The 13,427-nt window shown below is 36.3% G+C and overlaps 1 protein-coding gene across 1 annotated transcript in view; it reads left to right on the forward strand.

Annotated features, from left to right (window-relative positions):
- Rtn4ip1 (reticulon 4 interacting protein 1) overlaps nt 1-13,427 on the forward strand; it is a 44,458-nt gene that overhangs the window by 19,422 nt on the left and 11,609 nt on the right. Inside the window, exons 5-7 of the mRNA XM_005330134.5 lie at nt 1,086-1,134; nt 8,317-8,453; nt 11,876-12,059. Coding sequence (XP_005330191.1) covers nt 1,086-1,134; nt 8,317-8,453; nt 11,876-12,059 — 370 coding nt within the window. The remainder of the gene's footprint in view (nt 1-1,085; nt 1,135-8,316; nt 8,454-11,875; nt 12,060-13,427) is intronic.

The raw sequence follows: 13,427 nt of genomic DNA on the forward strand, positions 1-13,427 counted from the left end.
ACCATTGGTAGCATAGCACCAAAGTATAGTTCAGTAAATACTATTTTCTGGGCACCTGAAGCCTTACAGTTCAAGGGTAATTCTGTGAAACTGTAGCTTAATTCAAGAGTAAAATAGAAGCATATGTAAAGCACTGTTTTTTTTTTTTTTTTAGAGAGAGAGAGAGAGAGAGAGAGAATTTTAATATTTATTTTTTAGTTTTTGGCAGACACAACATCTTTGTTTGTATGTGGTGCTGAGAATCGAACCCAGGCCACACACATGCCAGGCGAGGGCACTACCGCTTGAGCCACATCCCCAGCCCTGAAGCAGTGATTTTTAACCACTGAATCTTTTATAGATCACAAACTTCTTTGAGAAACAGATGATAGGTGTAGATACCCCTCTTTGCCAATACATCTGTGCACCAAGTTTTCAGTGTTATTTTAGGAGATTTGCAGTTTTAAAGGGATCAGTATCTCACCCTTCTCCTGTATCCCCCACTCATTTATAAACTTGAGTAAACATTTCTGGTCTCAGGAGGCAGGGAGGCTACAGTGAGTAGACATGGTAAAAGCCTGGAGCACAGGTTGATTGCACTGATAGGACATGTTCATCTGCTTTAACAGGACGAATGAGATTATTTTTGTTTATGACAGTTCATGAGCTTGGCAGGACATGTCTGAACACAAGATGTTTATACCTCTTTGGCAAGAATGTGGTTAGGAATGTGATTTTTTTTTTTTTTTTATAGAAAGCAGCTAAGTCTAAAACTAAAAAGTGCCCAAATCTCCCTCTTGTAGAGGAAACTATGGTGATTTGGGCCAAGAAAAATTGTAAGGCAATGGTAACTTACTTTTCTCTTAATCTAAAAAAATTATTAATAATTTTGATATTTGGAATTCTTGACAAAAAGTTCATAAATTGTTTTGATCATATACAGCTTCTGGTTAATATAAAATAAAAATCCTTTTGTAATCTTGGGAAGCTAACTAACTTTATTTGCCTTGAGGATTGTCATTGAGCCAATTACATTTTGAAAATATTGATTTATCCAGTTATATCCACTAAAGATTCTCAATTGTGGCTTCTTTTTTGCTTTGCAGTATTTTAATCTTGGGAGCTTCAGGTGGAGTTGGTACTTTTGCAATCCAGGTAAAACAATTTTTTATTTTATTTTATTTATTGTGAATAGGAAAATTTTGTTTACATGAATTTGTAAATTTATAAATTCACATATTATAAAAAAATTACTTTCCCTTAAAAGGCAAGAAAAAGGTAGGTTTGGTAAATGTCCTGTAATTTTACTTGCTTTTCTAAGAGGAAAATGTTCTAATATGGTAGACAGTGTTAACTTGTCCACAGGTTTAAAGTGAGTGAGTGGGTGGTTATCTCATAGAATAAATAAAGAATTTTTATCAAGGAAGACCATGCACAGTGCAGGTAGATGGAAATTTGCAATTTAGTAGGAAATAGCCAATGCCCAAAACCAAGGCTGATTTCCAGTCAAATTTCTGCAGGATTTTTTGTAGAAATTGATGAGCTAATTCTAAAAATAGATAGAAACACGGTAGCCAAAATACTGTTAAGATGTCAACACTCTCTCTAAGTGATCTACTTATTCAATGCAATACCAATCAAAATACCATCTGTTTTTCTTGCATAAATGGACAACCCTATTCTGAAATGCATATAGAATTGTAAGGGACCTAAAATGCCAAACAATACTGAAAAAGAACAAAGAACACTCATACTTCCCAACTTCAAACTTACTACATAGCCACAGTAATCAAAACATGGAGTGCTAGCATAAGAAAAGACAGCAAAAGAAATAGAATCAAGCATCCCAAAATGAACCTATACATCTTAGACAATTTTTGGGGGGTGGGGGATACTGGGATTGAATCCAGGGAACTCTACCACTGAGCTATATCCCTAGCCTTTTATATTTTTTCTTTGAGACAAGGTCTTGTTAATTACCCAGGTTTGCCTTGAATTTGTGATCCCCCTGCCTCAGCCTCCTAAGTCTCTGGGATCGCAAGCCTGCACCACCTCACCCAACTTGATTTTTGACAAGGTTGACACGATCTTGTCAAAGGTAAAAATAGTCTCTTCATAAATACTGCTGGGGCAAATAGCTATCCACCTACCCTACCATATGTCATCTATACAAAAATAAAAATTAAAAAGTAGATAAAAGACCTAAATAAAAGAGCGAATACCACAAAACTCTTAAAAGAAAACAGTAGTAAATACCCAGCTCCTTAGATTTGGCAAAAGATTCTTAGATATGATACTGAAAGCACAGGCAATAGAGGGAAAAAGTGGGCAAATTGAACTTAATTAAATTAAAACTTTGGTACATCAAAGGGCACTAAGAAAGGGAAAAAGCAGTCCACAGAATTGTAGAAAAAATTTGCAAATCATTGATCTGGTAAAGGTTTACTATCTAGACTATATTTAAAAAACTTTAAAAACTCAATAAAAAGAATACAAACAACCCAATTTAAAATATAGAAAAAAAATTTGAAATTTTTGAAAGAATATATATAAATGGTCTATAAGCCCATGGAAAGATGCTCAATATCATTAGTCATCATGGAAATATAGATTAAAACTATTCTAGTACTAGAATGGTTGAAATTAAAACAAAAACAAAATGATAAATATTGGCAAGGATGTAGAGAAATTTGACCCTGTATTCATCAACTTTCTGTTAGTTAACATATATCTGAGACAATAAAGTTTCACAGAAAAAGTTTATTTTGGCTCAAGTTTTAGAGGTTTTATTCCTAATTGACTTGCCCTGTTGCTTTTGATCCTGTGGTGAAGCAGCACATCATGGTGGCAGCATGTAGTAAAACTTTTCCTCAAGGCTAAGACATGAAAAAGGAAGAAAGGAAGAAGAAGGAACCTGGGTCTCATGATCCCCTTCAAGACCACACCCCAGTGACTTGAAACTGTCTGTGAGGCCCCAGCTCTTAGAGTTTTCACCAGCTCCCAATAACATGAATCTGGGAATTAAGCCTTTAACACAGGATTGTTTAGGGGACATTCAAGATAAAAACTACAGTCAAGTGCAGTGGTACATGCCTATAATCCCAGGCATTCAGGAGGCTGAAACAGGAGGATCACTTGAGCCTAGGAATTCGAGGCCATCTTGGGCAACATGGTGAGATCCCATTTCAAAAAACAAACAAAAAATGTTAAACATCAAATTAATGTGTGATCCTTTCACTTCATTCACAGGTATATACCTGAGAGAAATGAAACATACTCTCAAGCAAAAACTTATATACCAATGTTCATAGATTATTCATAATAATGAAACAATGGAAATGGCTCTAAAGCTCTAATGTCTATCTACTGATTAGTGAATAAACAAAATGTGGCATATACATATAATGTATTGTACAGTCAAAAAAAGGAATGAAATTCTGATGTGTAATACTAACCTGAATGAACCTTGAAAACATTATGCTAAGTGAAAGAATCCCAATAAAAGGGCACATATTATGTGATATCGTTTATATCATATTTCTAGAATAGGCAAATCCATAGAAATGGAGAGCAGATGAGTTGTCTGGAGGAGGTGGGGAGATTGGGAATTACTGCTTAATAGGCATGAGGTTTACTTTGGAAGTGATAAAAATATTCTGGAATTAGTGGTGATGATTGTATAGCATCATGAATGTACTAGAAGCCACTGGTTTGAATACTTTGAAATGGTGACTTTATGAGCTTTATAAGCTTTATCTCAAAAAATAAGACAAAACAAATCAGTGCCCCAAGCCTCCAAGAATAGATTGGGGCTGAGTGGCTGTTGCTGTTGAGGTCAGATGTCCAACTGGCTTCCTCCTGTGGGAGGGAGCTTGATGCAGCCTCCCTTGGAATGGGGAAAGGGTCTTTTTCCAACATTAGACTTAGTAAGTGCCCTAGGAGGCTCTGCTGCATCCCTTTCAGGGAGGAATGCTTTCTGTGTACTCCTGAGCACCCTGATAGTGTTGTTACTTCTTAGGGAATAAGGGTGTTTTTATTGGAAGGCTCAGGAGTATGCTAGTTTTCTAGTTCTCAGTCTTAAACGATGTTTGCTTTGCAGTAATTTGTTAAGCTGTACCTTTTTATTCTATACATGTTTCTATGTATTTCAAAACAAAAATATTTAATAAAATGAAAAAAATGAGTAATAGAAGGCAGGTGCAGTGGCACATGCCTATAATCCCAGCAACTGGGGAGGCTAAGGCAGGAGCATTGCAAGTTCAAAGCCAATCTCAGCAACTTGGCAAGACCCTAAGCAATTTAGCAGGTTCCTGTGTCAAAAACTTAAAATTGTTTTAAAAAAGGGCTGGGGATGTGGCTCAGTGGTTAAGTGCCCCTGGGTTTAATCCCTGGTGCCAAAAAGAAAGAAAGAACAATAGAAAATATCACGGTTAAATCACATAAAGGGTATTATGGGGAAAATGAGAAAAAAGGATAGAATAACATATCTGCAGACAATGAAAGCACATCAAAAACATGTTCCCAACGCAGTTCAAAATGTAACTTACTACTTCAAAACAAGTTAAAGACATTAAGAATATGATACAACCATGAAAAAAAAGTAAATCAGAATTGGAAAAATTCATAATGAAACTATAAAGAATTCAGTGACAGGCACAATGCATAATATCCACATATAGATAAATAGAATGTAGAAAATGAATTACAAAAGAAAAAGCAGATTTAAGAAGAAAGTATCAAATATTGAAGACAGGCAAACAAGATTGATACATGGAAAAGCAAAGTACAGGAATAAAACAGCTGCTAAAACCTATAATTAGAGAAGCTCCTAAAATTAAATGATTGGAAACTATGTATTACATAGCCTCATCACTGCTCTAAGAATATGCACCACAATGAGTATTACTGGTGAAAGTTACAAGTAAACTTTCTGGCCTTTAAAAAAAAAAAGAAAAATATTCTTTAGACATCTGGAAAACAGCATATGAGTTATTAAAGAAATAAAATTAGACAATCATCAGACATTTTTTTTCCTTTTCCTTTTCTTTTTTTCTTGCTGTTCTGAGGGTCTAACCCAGTGCCTCTCGAATGAGAGGCAAGTGCTGTACCACCGAGTTATATCCCCAGGCCCTATCACCAGACTTTTTTTTAAAATTTAAATATTTTTTATTTTATTATTTTACTCAAATGGAGCACAGCGTTTTATTTCTCTGGTTGAACATGATGTAGTGTCATACCCTTCGTGCATTCATACATAGGGACAATAATGTCCATATCATTCTACCATCTCCCCCCCTACACTCCGCCTGACACCTCTCCTCCCTCCCCTCTACTCAATCCAAAGTTCCTCCCTTCTTCCTTTGCCTCCTATCCATTATGGGTCACATCCACTTATCAGAGAAGACATTTGGCCTTTGGTTTTTGGGGATTAGCTTACTTTGCATAGCATGATATTCTCTAATTCTGTCCATTTACCTGTAAATGCCATAATTGCATTCTTTTTTAAGGCTAGTAGTATTTCATTGTGTATATATATTACAGTTTCTTTATCTATTCATCTATTGAAGGGCATTTAGGCTGTTTCCACAGTTTAGCTATTGTATTGTCAGACTTTTTGATAGTAATACTTTATTTTTTTTTTAAAATGAAGTAACATATGTAAGATACTCCAAGAAAAGCAGAACAAGCATTTTGTATATAACAATACTGGCCTTCAGGGTAAAAAGGACAATTCAACATGCATCGACTTGGAAAATACTGTTCTTCTGATCCCTTTCTGAGGAACATGCTAGAGAATGAGCTTCTAATAGCAAATGATGAGAGAAACACTTTAAGGACTAGTGGCAAATGTTAAATGTAGAGTCATCTGTGGAACAAAACTAAATGGGGGCTTGGAAGGTCAGAGTATAGTGTGTGTTACAACTGTGTGCTTTGAAAAACAAATATAGTGCAACTATTTTTTTTAAAAGGGGAAAATAAGAAGAACATGTTAAAATTATTAGTACTATTATTCAGTACTGTTATTTGTGTAATATACAATTGAAAAAAATATAGAGTATATTTTATTATTTTTTAGATTTAATTCTCTCTCATATCCTATGTCTTTGAGAAGCAGAATTCTCAAAGGAGGTATAAAAGAAAGGAGATACAAATGTAACAGAAAAGAGGTTAAATAAAAGCTTTGTAGTCTCAAATTTGAATTATAAGTTTTAATATGAATCCAGGAGGTAGTTTATGTGCGTTTGTATGTAAAGCCATCTCTTGAAATATCATTTCTCATTAAAGGAATTAGGGCTTCTTGGAGAAATGGCAGAGTTCAGATCTAGGGCACAGATGTACAAGAATAAACCCAGAATATATTAAATAGCAAGGAAACTATCAAAGACTAGTCTGATCACCTCAGATGAATGAGCCAACTTGAAGAAATCCCCAAAGATGTGACAATTTGAGCTTTAAATAATAATAATTAAATTCATGAGATTATGATAATATTTCTTTTAAATGGTTACATTTAGAAGATGATAAAGAAGCAATTTATTATAAACAGAAAAATAAGGGGAAATAATTAAGCTTTTGTTCTGCCTCTTCTATATGAACTGTACAGCTGAGTAAACCCAGTAGCATATGAGGGGAGGTGTTTCTCTGTGAAATATTCCAACTACTAAGTGAAAAGAAAAGAATTTGAACCACACTGTTTTGCAGTCACTAATAAACAGATATAGATATTGAGCATTAATAACTGCTGAGATTATAAAAAGAGTAACAACCAGACGTGATGTGCCTTGTGTAGTTTTGCCAGACACTTTCCATGGTTTGAAACTGAATCTGATCCAGTCTCCAGATCCATCCGCCAAGTAGCAAAAAATACAGAAGACAGAGCAACATGCAGAACTGCCCTCTGAGCGTACAGTCAGATATTCCAGTGGCAAACTCTGCAAGTCAAATGGCCTGGATTTTTCTGTAGATAAAATGTAAGAAATCAAAGGGATAGAAGATAAGCCTATAATTTAAGAGAGATTTAAAAGGCATCACATTTTTAAAATGCACAAGACTAAACTATAGCAACTAGGAAATGCATATTTGGTTGCGAAAACTTTTTTAAAATGCAAGGAGTGATTACTGTTAAAATCAAGGTCATAACTTTTGAGAGAAGCAGATGAGGTAGTGGTTTATATTGGGAAAGGTCACTTTAAAAGAACTTTTAGAATGCTTGCTGTATTCCAGTTTCTTTTCTTTTCTCTTTTCCTCTCTCCCTTACCTCTGCTCCTGGCTTCCTGCCTCCTTCCCACCTTCTCCCCCACCCTCCTTCCTCCCCTTTTTTTTGTATTTAATAGGTATTTTTTGTATTTAACAAATGTTTAGTTAGTACTTTTGGGTGCCCTGACCTTTGGGTGCCCTGGAGTGGAGATTCACAGTTAACAAAACACAATTCTCTTATATTCAAGTGACCCTTAGCAATTTGTCTGAAGGAAACTCAGGAAATTGATACTCAGGACAAAGTTGAGAAAACAGCTGATCTGTTATGATCTGCAACTATCAGCACACAAATTTCTTGATGAACTTCAAGTAACCATTCTCAAATTAAAAACATAATTATATGATGCTATAGAAAATAATTAGAGGAGTTTTAGAGTAGGATGCTTTTTGGATACTTAATCCTGAATAACATTAAAATTTAACTTTCTTTTTTATTAAAATCTAGTTATTCCTTATTTTAAAAATTAAGTCATCTGCATTTTTAAAGCCTGGACACATTTATTTAGGTTTTCCTACTCCAGAGGAGATCCCTGATCTGTGTTTTAAATATAAAATAGCCATGTTTTCTTTCCCCTTAACAGTACCTTTTCAGATATTGCCAAGCATCTGATAGCTGATTACTTTGATACACTGATTTAAGACTGCATTAATACTTTTTGGAAATGCAAATGAAGAGGTGTTGTACATTAATTTTCTGAACACATTTAAAGTAGTCATTTTCTGAGGACATGCAATTTTTCATTTCAGCCATTTAACTTTATCATTGAAAATGCAAATTTTTAGGCGCTCATCTCTGTCTTTCCTGATCTTGGTGAGACACTGAGCTCTTCTCCAGGTGGATGGATAAAACTTTATGCCAACAAGGTGACTAGCTGTTTTGTTTAAATGAGATCTCTTTCTTGGGATTTTTCTTAGTAAACAAAAGTTAAATCATTTTCACTAATATTTGACAGATGACTTCCTATAGTTCTTGTTAAGTTGAAGTTCTTGAAGTTCCCTAGAGATTAGTGTGATATATGTATACATGGTGCCAACTTTTTTTTTTTTTAATGCAGTCCATTTTTCCACTCCCTTTGGCAGATAATGAAAGCGTGGAATGCTCATGTGACAGCAGTTTGCTCTCAAGATGCCAGTGAACTTGTGAGGAAGCTTGGGGCAGATGATGTAATTGATTACAAATCTGGAAGCGTGGAAGAACAGTTGAAATCCTTAAAACTGTATGTATTACAGCAATGTTCTCATTGGGAAGGTGGGCATAAGGCCCACTGATAATACAGGTCTCAGGTTATGTGATTGCCTCACAATCATATTGGAATCTTCGAGAAGAATCTGAAAACATTCTACATCATTAGACGTCATTTAGATGGGTTCCATTTTAATTCCAGAGGTTAATACAGCACAGTGACATGATGTGATGTGTACTGAGGAAGTTATTTTGCTTACATAGCCTTTTGCTAATTTTCAAGTTAATGTACTTTTATTGTTGGTTTACAAGAGGGCTGAAGGCAAAATTGGAAGTGTGTTCCCTTCTCTGGCATCTGTTGCTGCAGGAAGAATATAAAGTAGTACTCAAAAACACATGCTTAGCACTACATACACTTTAAGCATTCAATAAGGTTGTGAGAGCAATACTGGTAATAGAGCACTGTGGATGCCCTCAATGTGTCTGAATGCCAGGTTTGGTCTAGCCTGAGGGACCAAACAGGGCAGATTCAGGACACAAGCCCTATTGCTCTGACTATAGCTCCAGTTTATTAATCTGATCCTCATTAGCCCAGGCAAAGCTGAAGCTGATAGTGCAACCAGGAGTATTTGGAAAGCTAATAGGAGAATTTTACTGCTGCTATTTCACAGGCATCTCCTTTTTTAAAAACTAGTTTCCAGAAGCCAATTATTCTTGTACACATTGAATAGAAGTATATTTTCATAGATTAAAAAAAGAAAAGAAAGGAAAAGGGACTCTACCTGACACTGCCTAACCTTTCTCAGCCAATACCTCCAGCTCCAACAGCAATATGGCGCTGCTACTGGGAGCAGACAGCACACTGTTACTCCTTTTGCTCTTTATGAATCTATACTTGCCAGGCACCATTCTAAACACTGGGTACAGTGGTGAACAAGACACTTTCCTCTCTTTATAGAGCTTACATTCTGTTTGAGAAGGTTTTGGTCATTAGTACTCAGAGGAGAATTGATGCAGGGAAAGGGGAGGGTCAGTGATTGGAGAGGAGGTTGGCATAGGTGGAGTGGTTGAAGAATGCCTCTTTGAGGAAGCAACAGTTAGACAGAGGCTTCAGTGAACAAGCCATGGTACTAGGATTTTTTTTTTCTTTTTCTTTCTTTCTTTTTTTTTTTTTTTTTCCTTTTTTGGTGCTACTTGCTGCTATCTCCCTCTACCTGGAACTATAGTGCAGTAGCACATAATAGGTGCTTCATAATATTTTTTTAAATATATTTTTTAGTTGTAGATGGACACAATATCTTTATTTATTTATTTTTATGTGGTGCTGAAGATCAAACCCAGTACCTCAGACATGTGAGGCAAGTGCTCAACCACGCAGCCACAACCCCAGCCCCTTTGTAATTTTTTTTTTATTAATTATTGAGGGAATATAGAAGAACACTTGTTTCAACTAGAGTTAACAGCAGATAGTAAGCTCTTGCATAATAAGCAGGTGTGGCATGGTTGAGGACTCACAGCTACCCTCCTGATGTCAAAGTCTAAGCCCATGTGGAGGTGAGGATGTGACAGGTCTCCGAAACTGGGCTTCTGGACAGTGATAGTTCAGGTTACCTCATATCTGCCACTGCTAGAAGGAGCAGAATGACCCTGAGGCCACGGCCAACTCGTTCCCCACTATCTACTGTAAGTGTTAGACATGTCTGGAATTTGTTTCCAGAGAACCTGGTTGATGGAAGGCTGGAGGACACTCAATCTAGCCCCCCGGCGTGATGCTCCAGTTTCATCCTCAGTATCTCTGACAAGTTGCCATTTTCCTTTTGCTTGTGCTTTTTCAGTAGAGAAACCTCACTGTCTTATAAATGCAGGCCATTACTAGGACTACTACTACTTCTTTTCTTCCTCCTCTACCTCTTTTCCTCTCTCTTCCCTCTTCCCCTCCCCCTTCCTCCTGCTCCTCCAGCTTAAGTTAAATTGATCTTTATAACTTCTGCCTGAGAGTTTCAACTCTGAATTTACCTATAGTAATTTGTTCTTCCTTCTAAGTAGCAGCTTCTTAGAATTTTATAGCAAGAAGAGGCTTTGAAGTCCTTCAGTTTACCCCTATCATGCAGTTGAGAAAATGAGGGACAGAGGATTGATAATTTTTTTGCATGTTCAAAGTCATGCTGTGAATCCTAAGTGAGAGAGGTGGGTCTACAACTTGGCCTCCATAACTCCTTTTCAGACAGTGCTTGTTCTGTAATATCGGACTACCCTTAAATTTTCTTTTAATAGTCTCATACATTTATTTAATCAAAAGTTTGGAACAAAGTAGAAACTTTTCTTATGAGAAGAATGATCATCTGGTAAGGTCATTGTACATTTTATATCGGTTAATTTTTATTCGTCTTTCTTTAATTTAATCCCTTGAAAGACTCAAAAGTCTCAAAGTTGGCCAAAGCTGGTTTTAGAACCTTTGATGTTTAACTTTATCCAAACGAATTGGGAAGTGAAAAAAGATTTATCCAAGAGGAATTCATCAATTGATTTACTTAATTTATACACATGCATTCTCTAAATAGATCTTTATTTTCAAAAGTATTTAAAAGCTTTAGTGGGTTTTTATCCCTTTTAAGTAGAGTTTAGGGATTATAGCAGTTTTAGGTTAGATTTAAGCATTTGAATATCTGTCAGTTCTTTGGATTCCAGTATGATGATTTTTTTTGACATGTTAGAACAGAATTGAAGACAAGAAAGGCTGTTGAGATTTATGCATTCCCTTGATGCTGTACATAAAACCAAAATTCCAGAAGGTAAAGAGGATGCTTCTACAAGTGTTTCTGAAGATGGCAAGAATAAAATCAAATTGTTCTTATAGATGAGACCCTTTCAAGTACTTGTGTGCACTAAAGAATACTTTGGGCTGGGGATGTAGATCATTGGTAGAGTGCTTGCCTCATACTCCTGAGGCCCTGGATTCAATTCCCCAGTGCCACCAAAAACCAACCAAACAAAAAAGAATACTTTGACTTATAATGAATGGATTGCTTTGTGGTTTTTTTTTTTTTTTATAAAGCTTAGATCAGGGTTCCTCAACATTTAACAGTAAGTTCCTCAACTATTGATATTTAATTGATACATTTTTGGTGTGCGGTCTATTGAGTGCATTGTAGGAAGCAAAATCACTCCTGGTTCAGAAACACTTAGGTCATTCTAAAAGTATTAAAAAATGATATGATTTTGATGACAAAAGAAGGTTAGTCACATTCAGTTTTACTTTGGAGACAAGTCATCAATTCAGGGTGTGGCTTTGTCCTTTCTGTCAAAGGAGCCATCCTGGGCTAGTGACACAGTGCAGCATCGTTTGTGAACTGTCTCTGAGAAAAACTCTGTAGCCAACTTGTGATGCGAGTGAAGGGGATCAGAGCCTAGAGTGAAGACTGACAAGGGTGTTTTGATTTGATTTTTTCCCTCCAGGTTTGATTTTATCCTTGATAATGTTGGTGGATCTACTGAAATGTGGGCTCTCAATTTTCTCAAGAAATGGTCAGGAGCCACCTATGTGACTTTGGTAACTCCTTTCCTCCTGAACATGGACCAACTAGGCATAGCAGATGGCATGCTGCAGACAGGAGTCACCGTGGGCACCAAGACATTAAAGGTAGGAAAGAGTCTCGATGAGAGCAAGCAGAAACCTCAGGTGACTAGAAATTGGTTTGTCACCTGGCCCTCTCTTCTCTTGGTGACAGCATAGCGAAGAGACTGCCAGCATGGTCTCTGGAGTCACACTGACTAGTTTGAAATTCTGACTTTACTTAGTGGCTGTGCCACCCTGTACAAGTTACTTAATATTTCTAAGTCCAATATCTTCACCTGTAAAATGAGGCTAATGATTCTTCTACCTTACTGCATTGTTGTGAGGATTAGATGAGATAATCCATGTGAAGAATGTGGCATGATGCCTAATATATAAAAAGCTCTAATTAAATGTTAGCCTTGTTATTAGATGTTATTACCTTTCTTGATTTCATTGGCTAAACCATCTGCTTCCTTCCTGCCTGTACCTGATAGCCCTCTCCATTTCACCAGCATTAACACATATATCCTCTTATATGTAAAGGTGGAAACTTCATTAAAACCGCATATGGCTGCTGTTGGGATATATCACTGATTCCTAGCCTTCTGACCTTTAGAGGTCTTAGAGGCTTTTTTTTAAAATTTCAGAAACCTGAAGGAAATTATGCTGTAATTTCAGTGAGGCTACAAAGGCCAATGGAATGATCATGCTTTTGCAGGATTATGGCAATTTGTCCTAACACTGCATATCCCTGTGAATATGAAATTCTCCCTAATGGTGACATTATGAAAGTTTCTGGTACTCAGTTAGTCAGACTGACCATTGATAAGCCACTGTTACCAGGGCTGTTTGGAGTTATATAACTCACACTGAAGGTACCTGATGAGTGGGAGATTAGTATATATCAGCCTTGGTAATGGCACTGATTGATATCATAGCCTGTTGTCATCACAATTGGGACAAAGGCTTATGAGCTTTCAGATTATGAAATTTTGATAATTACAGATCATTGAATTAGTGTTGAAATAGAACACATGATAGAAAAAAATAAAGATAAATTCTACTCTTTTAATTAGACAGAATACTTCAGACTCAGGAAAAAGGCGGTCCTCCCACCCTGAAGTCTCCCCCAGTCCTTTAGTAGCTTCTTCATACTAGGAAATAGTTTAGCTTTTTAGGGGGGTAAAATTTAGGACTTTGGTTTCTTGAATTCTGTACATGAACTAAGTATTTAGAAGTAGTATTGAAAAGCTAGTTATGATAGAGCAAACCATAAAACAATTCATATGAAATATGTATGGGTCACAGAGATGAGCAATCCAAACTCTGCTTTCTGGTGTCCTCCATTTTGGCTTGATTCAGATAGCAGCCAGAAACAATGCCTCAGGATACTTTGTAGAAAGGAATCTTAACTGTCATTTATCTCGTCTTTCTCTTTGCACAAAGCCTAGA

Source organism: Ictidomys tridecemlineatus, chromosome 8, assembly GCF_052094955.1.
Source record: "Ictidomys tridecemlineatus isolate mIctTri1 chromosome 8, mIctTri1.hap1, whole genome shotgun sequence".
Classification (NCBI taxonomy): Eukaryota; Metazoa; Chordata; class Mammalia; order Rodentia; family Sciuridae; genus Ictidomys; species Ictidomys tridecemlineatus.